Here is a 14,166-nt window from a genome sequence, read left to right as displayed (position 1 = left end):
CATGAAAGAAAACTGGGTGACTAAGCCAATCATTAGGAGACAGTGAGTTCTAGTTCCGCCTTAGATATGAATGAAAACTGGGTGACTAAGCCAATCACTGGGAGACAGTGAGTTCTAGTTCCGCCTTAGACATGAAAGAAAACTGGGTGACTAGGCCAATCATTAGGAGACGGTGAGTTCTAGTTCTGCCTTAGACATGAAAGAAAACTGGGTGACAAGGCCAATCATTAGGAGACGGTGAGTTCTAGTCTTGCCTATTGGACAGGAAAGCTGGCTGGATGACCTTGGGTCAATCACTAGGAGACGGTGAATTCTAGCCTCGCCTTAGGCAGGAAAGCTGCTTGGGTGACTTTGGCTCAATCCCCAGGAGACGGTGAGTTCGTGTCCCTCCTTAGCCATGAAGGCTGGCTGAGTAACTTTGAGCCAGTCCTCCTCCCTCACCTCTCCCACCTCACAGGGGTTGCTGTCGTGGGGAAACGAGGAAGAGGAAGGTGGCGTTGTGCGTGTGTTCACCTCTCTGAGTTGATCGCAGAAACAGCGGGCGACAGAGAAGTGAAGAAATGAAACAAAGCCAGCCTCTGCGCCACTGGAGCATTGAAACAGGAAAGTTACGTCGAAAGTCTAGTTTAATGTCTAGTTTAATGAAAAGAAGGACCAAGGGAGACATGATAGGAGTCTTCCAATATCTCAGGGGTTGCCCCAAAGAAGAGGGAGTCAAGCTATTCTCCAAGGCACCTGAGGGTAGAACAAGAAGCAATGGGTGGAAACTAATCAAGGAGAGAATCAACCTGGAACTAAGGAGAAATTTCCTGACAGTTAGAACAATTAATCAGTGGAACAGAAGTTGCCTCTAGAAGTTGTGAATGCCCCAACACTGGAAGTCTTTAAGAAGAGGTTGGATAGCCATCTGTCTGAAGTGGTGTAGGGGTTCGTGCCTAGGCAGAGGGTTGGACTAGAAGACCTCCAAGGTCCCTTCCAACTCTGCTATTATATTGTATTGTATTGTGTTGCCTTCCCACATCCATCCCTCTCTGGCATGATGAGAAAAAACACATCACGATTTTGCAATGAAAAATGAAAACCGAAGGGTGGGGGGACTCAACCAGAGGTGGGTTCCTACCAGTTTGCACCAGTTCGGTAGAACCGGTTCGTCAAATCTACCGAACAGGTTAGAAGAGGTTCTACCAGTGGACCCGGAAAGCAGGCCACACCTACAGAAGAGGGAGCATTGAAAGAGGAAAGTTACGTCAACGAGAGGGAACCTCCACTCTGCATAAGAAGCCCCCCGTGTAAAGGAAGAGGCATGCGTTGCTACAAGAGGCTGCTGCCTCTCTCCACAGCGAGAGGAAGAGGCTGGCATCCATGCGCAGGCAGCTTATGGGGAGCCAAAGCTTAGGGGGAGAAGCTTTTGAGCACTAGAACACTCCAGAAACAGAACCATGCGGTGCGCAGAAGGCAAAAGACTAACCAGGTTCGTGCAGGAGCCACAAATCCCCAGGAGGAGGAGGAGGAGGAGGCTTCTGCCTTGGCGCCTGGCAGAGGTGTGGAGCCTGGCGCCATGACTCAGGCAGGGGTGGGTGGGAGGGGAGATGGCTCCCCACCGAAGCGCGGCAAACAGGCAGGGGGAAACGACACTCACTGGTTGCTTTCTGGCGGTGACTCAGAGTCCGTCCTCGGTGGCTGGCCTGCCTCCCACCGTTGGGTTCCGGGCAGTGATTCTCGCAGCCATTGTCCACTTACTGTCCTGCAAAGGACCGGACCGGCCCTCCGGTCTCCTCACCTGGCTTACCTGGAGAAGGAGGAGGACATCCTGAATTTCTACGCTGCCTGGGGTTGAGAACCGCCAGCCAGCTGCCTGCTGCACAGAGGCCAAGGACCCGTCCTGGACTCCCCCCTCCCTCCGCCACCGATGAGGCACTGAGGACTTGGGTGGCAAGCCAACACAGGTGAGCAGCATGTAAGGTAGGGGAGGGAAGGCAGGTGGCTCCCTGGGGCAGAGGGGATCTCAAAAGCCATGGAAAGACCAGGGAAAAGGGGCAGGGGCCATTCAGAGGCAGCATTCGGAGCCCGGCTCCTGAGGGACCCCAGGTGAGTGGGTTGGTGGTCTCACCCTGCAGGGCAGAGAGGAACCCACTGAATTGGGGGGGTTCCTGCAATGCCTGGAACGTTCAGAAATAAAATAACTGAAGCCAGATTAAAACCAAAAGAGGTTTGAGGCTCTTAAGAAAATGCAGCTGCTCATTTTGGGCAACATCTGTTTAAAGGGACACAACCAGGATTGGAGGAGGAAGATAATTTCTCTCCAGGGTCTGGATTCTGTATATGGTAGCTACATGTGGATCTGCCTACCTATCTACCCACCCACCCACCTATCCTTTTTTATCTGTCTATCTATCATCTATCTAGTTAGCTATCTCATCTCTCTGCCTCATCTATTGAGTGGCCTACCTGATTACCTATGTACCTACTCCACTCTTTGTCTATCTATCCATCCATTCACACTATCTATCATCTATCCACCTGTCTCTGTCCATTTGTCCAGCCATGCATTCTGTCTGTCTGTCTGTCTGTCTCTATCTATGTATCTATGTATCTACCTACCTACCTACCTACCTACCTACCATCCATCCATCCATCCATCCATCTCTCTCCTTCTCTCTCATCTATCTATCTATCTATCTATCTATCTATCTATCTATCTATCTATCTATCTATCTATCTATCATCTATCTATCTATCTACCTACCTACCTATCATCCATCTCTCTCTCTTTCTCTCTTCTATCTATCTATCTATCTATCTATCTATCTATCTATCTATCTATCTATCTATCTATATATCTATCTATATATCTACCTACCTACCTACCTACCTACCTACCTACCTACCTACCTACCTACCATCCATCTCTCTCTTTCTCTCTCTCCTATCTATCTATCTATCTATCTATCTATCTATCTATCTATCTATCATCTATCTATCATCTACCTACCTACCATCCAGGGAGAGGAAGAAGGAACGAAGGAACAGAGGGAGTCAATAAAGAAAGGAGGGAGGGAAGAAGAGAGAAAGAAAAAAAGAAAGAGAAAAAGGGAGGGAGAGAGGGAGAGAGAGAGAGAGAAGGAGGAAGGAACAAGGGAGGGAGAGAAGGGAAAGGAGGGAGGGAGAAAGAAGAAGAGGAGGGAAAAGAGAGGGAGAAAGGAGAAAGATGGGATTGTCTTCCTCAACCAAGAACATTTTTACAATTGCATAGATCTTCCTTCCTTCCTTCCTTCCTTCCTTCCTTCCTTCCTTCCTTCCTTCCTTCCTTCTTCCTTCCCTCCCTCCCTCCCTCCCTCCCTCCCTCCCTCCCCCCTCCCTCTTCCAGGCCTCAGCCTCCTCTTGGCTCCCAGTCCCGCTTCTTTGCAGACCGAGGAAAGGCAAGGACGGCTGACTTTGCCACCATCCCTCCTCATCTGTATGGAGGCAGTTCCCATGGCAACGGCCAATCGGAAAAAGAGGATGCTGCCAGCCCAGGACCAGCCAGCTGGGCAGGCAGGCTTCATGGAGAGGTGTGGGGAGGAGGGGGGAGGGGCAGGGCAGGGATGCACTGAGTTGCTCCCCACAGGGAGGGTGTGCCCATTTTCTGCATACCCAAAACCAGCTTCTGATTCCAAGGGGCGCAAGGGAGCCCCAATTTGAGGGGAAACCCTTGTGGCATGGGACCCTCATCGTTTTTCAGACTTCTCCTGCCCTCTTTCGGGCGGGGGGGGGGAGGCAGACCCTCTTCTGCACCACAGGTGATGGTTCTGGGTTCGAGTCTTGACGGACGACTGGGGAATCTTTTCCCCCTCCCAAAAGTAATTTTTATGAACAATCAAAGAGGAGGGAGAGAATAGGAGAGAATGGGAAAAGAATTGCAAGAGCCGAGGTGGCGCAGTGGTTAGGGTGCAGTACTGCAGGCCACTTCAGCTGACTGCAGTTCTGCAGTTCGGCGGTTCAAATCTCACCGGCTCAAGGTTGACTCAGCCTTCCATCCTTCCGAGGTGGATAAAATGAGGAGCCGGATTGTTGTTGGGGGGCAATATGCTGACTCTGTAAACTGCTTTAGAGAGGGCTGAAAGCCCTATGAAGCGGTATATAAGTCTAACTGCTATTGCTATTGCTAATATAGGAAGAAAAGGAACCCCCCCCTCCTTTCCTAAGGAAATGACTCTCTACTTTCTTCGTGGGAAATATAAATAATCCTCCAATCCATCTGGGCAGTGCGCGCATGGACATCTGGCCCTCTGGGTTCTGGAATGCGCGTCAGCCAGCTGGTCTTCGGATTTCCAGGGCTCCGGCACGCTTGGAGATCAGTGCCGGGAACCAGAAGTGCAGCCGGTGGCAGCACATGTGCCCATAGAGAGGGGCTGTGCATGCCACTTCGGGCACGCGTGGCATAAGTCCTACTGTCCGGCCTGCAGCCCTCTTTCCTTTTGGATCTCAGGCCTGCCCCACTTTCTATTATTCTGCTGTGCATTTTCTATGGTGGAAAATGGGAGGTGGGGATTGTACGGAGGTAGATGATATGCAGCCATAACAACATTCTTTCTAGAAAGCTAAGGTCATCCTTTATCTCTGCACCTCTACACCTGACCGGAACTGGGTGGGTGGAAGCTGCCAGTGTGGCAGTGGGAGATTGGACCATGGGATGGACTTGTGGGTGTGGGGGCGAGATCTTGAACTTTCAACTGGGTGGGGAAAACCGGGAAGCTTTCAGATTTGGGATTTCCCAGATGTGCCAACACGGCTCTCTTAATCAATTGGGACTTTGAGGAATCCTTTGCCTGGGACTCTGATTTAATTTTGGATGGATCTCTGACAACTCAGTAATCACGGTCGGCTTGGGAGTAAAGCCACACCGTGTAGGTGATTGGCCCCTCCTATAGGAAACAAAAGAGGAGCGAATGGGGAGGGGGCTTTTGCAGGAAACAATTCGTTCCTTCAGTCGGTTCAAGAGTAGAAAGTTATGTTTGTGACTATAAGAGACTCTGTGCCAAGTTTTGCCTTGCCCTGTGCTTGGAAGCTAGTTACCTGGCAGCTTTCCAGGCGAGATAAGGTTCGTGTGGATAAACATTCCTCGGAAAGACTGTTTTCCAAGCCTGGCTGACTGTGAATGAAAGGAATTCACAGCCGTGTAAATAAAAGGGGTTTGGCCACAAACAAGACTCTGCTTCTTGCTTTTTAAGGGTCAGAACACTTTCTCTTTCCAGGACTGATGGCCACGGACGGAGAGCCCACGTGTGGCTGCCAGAGAGGTCCAAACATGGAGCAGGGCAAATGGTACGGCGTGCGCTCGTACCTGCACCTGTTCTATGAGGATTGTACCAGCGCCCGTTCCGAGGGCAATTTTGAAGACGCTGCTAAGTCTCCCACGAAGGGTGGCCAGGCCTCCGTCTTCTGGAAGGTGAGTGTTTCAACTAGGAACCTGGCTTTGTTCTCTGAGCACGTGCAGAGTGCCTTCCCGCCGCACTCAGATTGCAAGTGGGGAAGATTGTTTCATTTATTAAGTTTATTGAACGTCTCACTAGCCTGTAGAAAGTTCTTAGCACACACCCCTTTCCTTAAGGTGACCAGACGTCCCGCTTTTGGCGGGACAGTCACGGTTTTTCAAAATTTGTCCCGTGTCCTGCTGCGTGTTCCAAAAATCCCGATTTAAAAAGGAGGGAGGGCTCTGATGAGGGCTCTGGGTCGGAGGCAGAGAGGGGGCCAGGGCCGTCTGACAGTTATCAGCTGCCTTCGGAGTCAGACATCAGTGAGGCAGAAGAACAGCTGGAGCCTGTTCCCAGTGTGTGCATGTGAAGAGTTGCCAGTTGAAGGGAACAGCTAAAGAATAGGAGTCAACTTGGGAGTAAGGCCACAGGTGGATGATGAATGGCCCCTCCCAGAGGGAATAAAAGAGGAGCAACAGGGGAATGGAGTTTGCAGGAGAGACAATTAATTCGCTTCATTGGTTCGTGACTCTCCGAGGCTCCTTGCCAAGTTCTGCAGATCTCGGCCTGGAAGCTCTCCAAGCCAGATAAGGTCTGTGACCGTAAATCCTCCTTTGAGAGACTTTGCTGGATGGGAATGAGCAGAATTCACAGTCAATTAATAAAAGTTGTTTTTGTTGGGACTCTGCTTCACGTTCTCTCGGTCAGAACAGGTGGCAGGAAAGGTTGCAAAATGGGGCACTTAATAATGGAAACGTTATGCCGCTTTGTGCAAAATTATCACTGCAACAGCATTATTTGGAATTAGTGCGCAAGGATGCTACCGCATCTCTCCTTCTGCTTTCTCCCGTCAAGGTGATGCTTTCAGTCGCGACTCTGCTGATGCTCACCGGCTTGGCAGCTGTAGCCACGGGGTCCCTCCTGCCCTCCAAGTTGGAAGACATCGGCGAAGCCGAGTTTGTGGTGCTGGACCAGCGAGCCGTCGAGTACAACGGTGCCCTGGGCATTTCTCGAGCTATCGGGGTGGCGCTGTGCGCCGTCGCTGGGGTGCTGTTGGTGGCCTCGGCGGTCTTGTCCAGGCTTGGCCGAAGGAACCAGACAGGCTGCCCAGGGGAAGATGACAAGGAAGAGCAGCTGTCTCCCATTTTGTTGGAGAATGCCCGCCATCCGTGGGGTACCGTTGTCTCAGCGACCCCCGCCGCTTTCCAAGTCTCCTGGGTGCAGGGTGTCCAGCCAAAGAGGGAGATGTGAATTCAGATTCACCGAAAGCTCTTAAAGGGCCAAAGTTTCTCGACTTTCAAGGTTGGTGGACTTCAACTCCCAGAATTCCCCAGCCAGCGCATGCGCTGGCTGGGGAATTCTGGGAGTTGAAGTCCTCCTGGCCACAGGTGTGCGCAGCTGGAAAAACTGTCATTGTTAACAACCTCCCGTGGTGGGAGAACAGGTGCTCCCGCCTCATCTCCACAGATCTCACAGGTAGACTGCTCTTAAACCTGGAGGTTTTGTTTCACTAGCCTTAAGATAAACTCCGTTCTGACCGAGGCTTCCCGAGAACACGATTGGTGGTGAGCAGAGGAAGGCGGGCAATGAAGCCAGTGGAGAAACCAATCACGAGCCAGCGGATGCACCAATCGGGTGAGGCCGTTTGACATCGACTTGGAAAAGATGGGAGGGGCATCCGCTGTGGAAGCGGCCACTTTAAGGCCGTACCATTTTCTGACTCGAGAGAGGTGGGGGGAGTGAAGAGCACTTTTAGCTCCATAGCGGGAAAGACCATCAGAGACACAGGAGAGGGGAGCTGCGTAGAACTCTACCTTCATATGGTTGTCTGCTTGAATAAAGAAACCAACGCAGAATAATAAAGTCTGAAATGAGTGCATTGGCTGGGATTAATCGTGACTTGGGGAGAGGGATGACACTTTTAAAAAAATATAATCTTGCATTTCCCAGGAAATTCCAGGCAGTCTGGATGTCCCTTCCTGTTGTTCGCACAACAACCCTTTGAGGTAGGCTGATTCGAATGGCCATAAGTAAGCCCGGTTGATTCGATGCCCTCCGCATCTTTCACTGATAGCAGGAGTCAATATTATCCCCAAGCAGGTAGAAACTTCGAGAATCACTTTATTTTCACATTGCAGCCCGTTTTTGAGACCGCCTGGCCAGCGAAATCAACGGGGAAGCCAAATCCTCTTAACAACCCCATTAGTAACTTGCGAAGTGCAGTGATTCCCAAGAAAAGTTTGTAAAATGGAATAAAACTCACTTTTAGCCAAACTTCTCTTTTAACCACGGAAATTCGGGTCTCTTTAACCACGGAAAGTCGAGGGTGAACTGGATTGCCTTTTGGCAAGGCAGAAGTCACGGGACTGGGATGCAGCCCCGGGAAATTCGCTTGAAATCCCACGCGGAGCAACTCACAGGATGCTCATCCGTTCCCCGTTTCCACTGACCGACATTTCCTGAAAAGCTCTCCAATTTTTTCTGGTTTTCCCACAGTCCATAGGTCAGCGAAGGAGCTGAGGCCACCTCCGTTTGGCTAATTCTGGACGGAAATGCTTCCCTTAAAGCAGTGTTTCTCGACCTTGGCGACTTTAAGTCCTGTGGACTTCAACTCCCAGAATCCCCCAGCCAGCTGTGCTGGCTGGGGGATTCTGGGAGTTGAAGTCCACAGGACTTAAAGTCGCCAAGGTTGAGAAACGCTGTGTCAGGCCTGCAATTATATTCCTTTTAGAATTTTGGCTTGCCACATTTTCTCTTATTTCATTATGCTGTTTCATTAGTATAGTTGATGGGAGGGGGGAATAGACAGGAGTAGGATTGTGGAATGTATTGTTGTCATTCTTTACTAGAAGCCAAGGTCATCTTTTGTCTCCGCACTTTTACACCTGACCGGAAGCAGCTGGGTGGAGACGCCAGCGTGGAAGAAGAAGATTGGACCATGTGATGGATTTGTGGGTGTGGGGACAAGATGATGAACTTTTAACTGGGTGGGATTCTGACGTCATTTCCAGAATTGGGATTCCACAGCAATGTGCTAAGATGTCTGCTTTATTAAATTGGAACTTTAAGGATCGTTTTGCCTTGGACTCTGATTTAATTCTACATGATACTTGGAACGCTGACACACTGCCTTAAAGGCTTCTTGGTCCCAAGGAGGGAACCTGATTTTCTATCGCCAGTAGAACTCCTGGGAAGGCAGCGTCCATGAGTGGCTGGAGTTGCCAGCGAGGGTTACAGGCGGGGTGTGTGTGTGTGTGTGTGTGTGCGTGTGTGTGTCACAGACGTGGGTTCCTGCCAGTTCTAACCTCTTCTATAGAAGAGGTTCCACAAAACTACAGTGTCGTTTAGAACTGGTTCCAGCTCTCTCCCCCCGCCCGTCCGCACATCATCAAGATGAAGAGCGAGAGGAGGAATTCTGGGAGTTGAAGTCCACAAGTCTTAAAGCTATCAAGTTTGAACACCCCTGGGGTATTTTTCCTAAAGGGTTAGGGGTGCAAAGGTCTTGTAACTTGACAGCTTTAAGACTTGCACACTTCAATGCCAGAGTTCTTCAGCCAACATGACTGGAGGAGGAATTCTGGGAGTTGAAGTCCACAAGTCTTAAAGCTGTCAAGTTTGAACACCCCTGGAGTTTTTTTTCTAAAGGGTTAGGGGTGCAAGGGTCTTGTAACTTGATAGCTTTAAGAGTTGCGTGCTTCAAATGCCAGAGTTCCTGAGCCAACATGACTGGAGGAGGAATTCTGGGAGTTGAAGTCCACAAGTCTTAAAGCTGTCAAGTTTGAACATCCCTGGGTTATTTTTACTAAAGGGTTAGGGGTGCAAGGGTCTTGTAACATGACAGCTTTAAGACTTCCGTGCTTCAAATGCCAGAGTTTCTGAGCCAACATTACTGGAGAAGGAATTCTGGGAGTTGAAGTCCACAAGTCTTAAAGCTGTCAAGTTTGAACACCCCTGGAGTTTTTTCTTCTAAAGGGTTAGGGGTGCAAGAAGGGTCTTGTAACTTGACAGCTTTAAAACTTGCGTGCTTCAAATGCCAGAGTTTCTGAGCCAACATTTTGATTGCCAAGCAAGAGCGTTGTTAAGTGAGTTTCACCACATTTTACAAGTTGGCCACACCCACCAAGTCACATGACTGCCAAGCCACTCCCACTCGGTCACATGGCCAGCAAGCCACTCCCACAAAGCAGGCCACACCTACAGAAGAGGTTCTAAAAAAATTTGAAACCCACCACTGGCGTGTCAAAAAGCTCCAGACAATGATTAAATAGCAATAGTATTTATATACCGCTTCACAGTGCTTTCACAGCCCTCTCTAAGCAGTTTACAGAGTCAGCCTGTTTGCCCCCCCATCAATCTGGGTCCTCATTTTACCGACCTCGGAAGGACGGAAGGCTGAGTCGACCTTGAGCCTGGTGAGATTCGAACTGCCGAATGGCGGGCAGGCGGTGATCAGCAGAAGTCTCTAACCACTGCGCCACTGATGCACACCCAACGCATGTGCATTGCGTTCTGTTTTGGTCAACACAATTTTAAAAAGATGTTGCCAGCCTGGGAAAAAAAACAAAGAAGAAGAGTCTTAATAGAATACGATCACTTAAACGTGAGTTTGTAGTGCAGCCCAAAAAATGAATATAGTCCTAGATTGCATAGAATCAAAAAAGACAATGAGAATTAAGATATATAAATGAGATATTTTATTAACTTAAAATAACTTAAGTAACAATCTAAATATACAATATACAAAGACTAAATAACAAATGAGATAAGAAATGTATTAGAGGTGAGAATTCACCTACAAGTAATATCAATAGGCTGCAGCGTTGAAAAAAACTTGGATGATCCGATAGGAAAAATCCGTATATTTTTACCTGCATAGAATTAGTAACCTAGTTTTATACTAGGCAAGGTGAGATGAACTATGTATACATATGTATGATTTTTTCCCGTTTGCGCTGTAAATATGTAATGAGTTCTATTTCTTCCTTTTTTTTGTATTTTGTAAATCTTGCCTTTTTTTTATAACCTTCAATAAAAAAATTTAAAAAATAAATAAATAAATTAAATTCCATGTTGTTGGATAGGGCTCAATGTTCAAGTCTGTCACGATGTTTCTGGATCTTGAGTTTGTCTTGTGGGGTGTTGGCTATTCCTGCCAGCTTAGTGTCATCGGCGAATTTGACGAGTTCCCCTTCTATTCCTTCATCTGAGCCACTGATGAAGATTATAATGAAGACCTGTGTGGTACCCCACTGATTGCTCCCCTCCATGTGGATGTGGTACCATTAACCAAGGCTGTCTTAATGCATGTGCCTGATGGATAGAGGGCCCATACTAATCTGTGTAATGTTAACTCTTCAATGCACCTTGTATCATATCCAATACAGCAGCATATTTATTACATTTTGCTGCATTTTTAAATGAATACTAACATGCAAAATATGAGCCAGCCGTGTGCAGCAGCTGCCAAAAAAGCCAACACAGTTCTAGGCTGCATCAACAGAGGGATGGAATCAAGATCACGTGAAGGGTTAATACCACTTTATAAGGCCACACTTGGGATATTTGCATCCAGTTTTGGTCGCCATGATGTAGAAAAGATCTTGAGACTCTGGAAAGAGTGCAGAGAAGAGCAACAAGGATGATTAGGGGCCTGGAGACTAAAACATATGAAGAATGGTTGCAGGAACTGGGTATGTCTAGCTTAATGAAAAGAAGGACCAGGGGAGACATGATAGCAGTCTTCCAATATCTCAGGGGTTGCCACAAAGAAGAGGGAGTCAAGCTACTCTCCAAAGCAGCTAAGCAATGGGTGGAAATTAATCAAGGAGAGAAGCAATCTGGAACTAAGGAGAAATTTCCTGACAGTGAGAATAATTAACCAGTGGAACTACTTGCCCCCAGAAGTTGTGAATGCTCCAGCACTGGAAGTGTTTAAGAAGATGTTGGATAACCATTCGTCTGAAGTGGTGTAGGGTTTCCTGCCTAGGCAGGGGGTTGGACTAGAAGACCCCCAAGGTCCCTTCCAACTCTATTCTATTCCATTAAATATATGTTTAGTTTTATCAACCATTTACATTTTTATTCCTGTGAGTTGTCGTAGGGGCCCCAGTACACGGCTTTGCCGGAGGCCCATAACGCTGTTAAGACGGCCCTGACCTTAAAGACTACTCATTGAGTATGCTTTGTCAGCCAGTTACAAATCCATCTGATGAGAATGCTCTCAGGTGTAGGAAGTTATCACCCAGCCCTCTCCCAGAAAAATGAAATATCCTAGGAAATATTGAAAAGGCAGAATATTTCTCTGGATGTGAAAAGGAAGAAACATGCTTTAAAAGACAGAATAGCTCCCTGTAGCTTCCTGCCCACCCCCAACTTTGTTAATGGGCCATTAAGAAGGCCAGGCTAGTCCACTTTACATAATAAAGACTTCTCCACTTCAGCTACTGGAAAGCATGATAATATTGGCCCCAACTGACCACATGGCATCTGAGAACTCAACCAAACCTGGATTCAAAACGCAAAAATCCCATCGCAGCAGCCCCCAAAGGCCAGTGTTTTAGGACTCCAAATCCCATCGCAACAGCCCCCCCAATGGCCAGTGTCTTAGGACTCCAAATCCCATCGTAGCAGCCCCCAATGGTCAGTGTCTTAAGACTCCAAATCCCATCGCAGCAGCCCCCCCAATGGCCAGTGTCTTAAGACTCCAAATCCCATCGCAGCAGCCCCCCCCAATGGTCAGTGTTTTAGGACTCCAAATCCCATCGCAGCAGCCCCCCCAATGGCCAGTGTCTTAGGACTCCAAATCCCATCGCAGCAGCCCCCAATGGTCAGTGTCTTAGGACTCCAAATCCCATCGCAGCAGCCCCCAATGGTCAGTGTCTTAGGACTCCAAATCCCATCGCAGCAGCCCCCAATGGTCAGTGTCTTAAGACTCCAAATCCCATCGTAGCAGCCCCCAATGGTCAATGTCTTAGGACTCCAAATCCCATCGCAGCGGCCCCCAATGGCCAGTGTCTTAGGACTCCAAATCCCATCGCAGCGGCCCCCAATGGCCAGTGTCTTAGGACTCCAAATCCCATCGCAGCAGCCCCCAATGGCCAATGTCTTAGGACTCCAAATCCCATCGCAGCAGCCCCTAATGGCTAGTGTTTTAGGACTCCAAATCCCATCGCAACAGCCCCCCCAATGGCCAGTGTCTCAGGACTCCAAATCCCATTGCAGCAGCCCCCAATGGCCAGTGTCTCAGGACTCCAAATCCCATTGCAGCAGCCCCCAATGGCCAGTGTCTCAGGACTCCAAATCCCATCGCAGCGGCCCCCAATGGCCAATGTCTTAGGACTCCAAATCCCATCGCAGCGGCCCCCCCAATGGCCAGTGTCTCAGGACTCCAAATCCCATCGTAGCAGCCCCCAATGGCCAGTGTCTTAGGACTCCAAATCCCATCGCAGCAGCCCCCAATGGCCAGTGTCTTAGGACTCCAAATCCCATCGCAGCAGCCCCCAATGGCCAGTGTCTTAGGACTCCAAATCCCATCGCAGCAGCCCCCAATGGCCAGTGTCTTAGGACTCCAAATCCCATCGCAGCAGCCCCCAATGGTCAGTGTTTTAGGACTCCAAATCCCATCGCAGCAGCCCCCAAAGGCCAGTGTCTTAGGACTCCAAATCCCATCGCAGCAGCCCCCAAAGGCCAGTGTCTTAGGACTCCAAATCCCATCTCAACAGCCTCCCCAATGGCCAATGTCTTAGGACTCCAAATCCCATCGCAACATCCCCCCAATGGCCAGTGTCTTAGGACTCCAAATCCCATCGTAGCAGCCCCCAATGGTCAATGTCTTAAGACTCCAAATCCCATCGCAGCAGCCCCCAATGGCCAGTGTCTTAGGACTCCAAATCCCATCGCAGCAGCCCCCAATGGCCAGTGTCTTAGGACTCCAAATCCCATCGCAGCAGCCCCCAATGGTCAGTGTTTTAGGACTCCAAATCCCATCGCAGCAGCCCCCAATGGTCAGTGTTTTAGGACTCCAAATCCCATCGCAGCAGCCCCCAAAGGCCAGTGTCTTAGGACTCCAAATCCCATCTCAACAGCCTCCCCAATGGCCAATGTCTTAGGACTCCAAATCCCATCGCAACATCCCCCCAATGGCCAGTGTCTTAGGACTCCAAATCCCATCGTAGCAGCCCCCAATGGTCAATGTCTTAAGACTCCAAATCCCATCGCAGCAGCCCCCAATGGCCAATGTCTTAGGACTCCAAATCCCATCGCAGCGGCTCCCAATGGTCAATGTCTTAAGACTCCAAATCCCATCGCAGCAGCCCCCAATGGTCAGTGTTTTAGGACTCCAAATCCCATCGCAGCAGCCCCCAATGGTCAGTGTCTTAGGACTCCAAATCCCATCGCAGCAGCCCCCAAAGGCCAGTGTCTTAGGACTCCAAATCCCATCGCAGCAGCCCCCAATGGCCAGTGTCTTAAGACTCCAAATCCCATCGCAGCAGCCCCCAATGGTCAATGTCTTAGGACTCCAAATCCCATCGCAGCAGCCCCCAATGGTCAGTGTCTTAAGACTCCAAATCCCATCGCAGCAGCCCCCAATGGTCAGTGTCTTAGGACTCCAAATCCCATCGCAACAGCCCCCCCAATGGCCAGTGTCTCAGGACTCCAAATCCCATCGCAGCAGCCCCCAATGGTCAGTGTCTTAGGACTCCAAATCCCATCG

At 49.5% G+C, this 14,166-nt stretch overlaps 1 protein-coding gene across 1 annotated transcript; it reads left to right on the top strand.

Annotated features, from left to right (window-relative positions):
* The first annotated feature begins 1,661 nt into the window (after positions 1 to 1,661).
* On the top strand, positions 1,662 to 6,704 carry LOC148044794 (neurensin-2-like). Its single transcript, XM_087720891.1, has 3 exons — positions 1,662 to 1,946; positions 5,235 to 5,428; positions 6,309 to 6,704. Exons 2-3 carry the CDS (start codon positions 5,240 to 5,242, stop codon positions 6,702 to 6,704), a joined length of 585 nt encoding a protein of 194 aa, XP_087577017.1. The 5' UTR covers positions 1,662 to 1,946; positions 5,235 to 5,239.
* The last annotated feature ends 7,462 nt before the right edge of the window (positions 6,705 to 14,166 follow it).

This window comes from Thamnophis sirtalis, unplaced genomic scaffold, assembly GCF_051295495.1.
Source record: "Thamnophis sirtalis isolate CommonGarterSnake01/CBP01778 unplaced genomic scaffold, rThaSir2_p1.2 scaffold_7, whole genome shotgun sequence".
Lineage (NCBI taxonomy): Eukaryota > Metazoa > Chordata > Lepidosauria > Squamata > Natricidae > Thamnophis > Thamnophis sirtalis.
The sequence above is the reverse complement of the archived record's forward strand: the minus strand, read 5'-3'. Positions and strand labels throughout refer to the sequence as shown.

What these genes read in the sequence shown, in the direction of transcription:
- LOC148044794 (XM_087720891.1), top strand. Translation starts at nt 5,240, where the DNA reads ATGGCCACGGACGGAGAGCCCACGTGTGGCTGCCAGAGAGGTCCAAAC. An exon ending in AGGCCTCCGTCTTCTGGAAG is followed by an intron (nt 5,429 to 6,308) that starts GTGAGTGTTTCA and finishes TCTCCCGTCAAG; the next exon opens with GTGATGCTTTCAGTCGCGAC.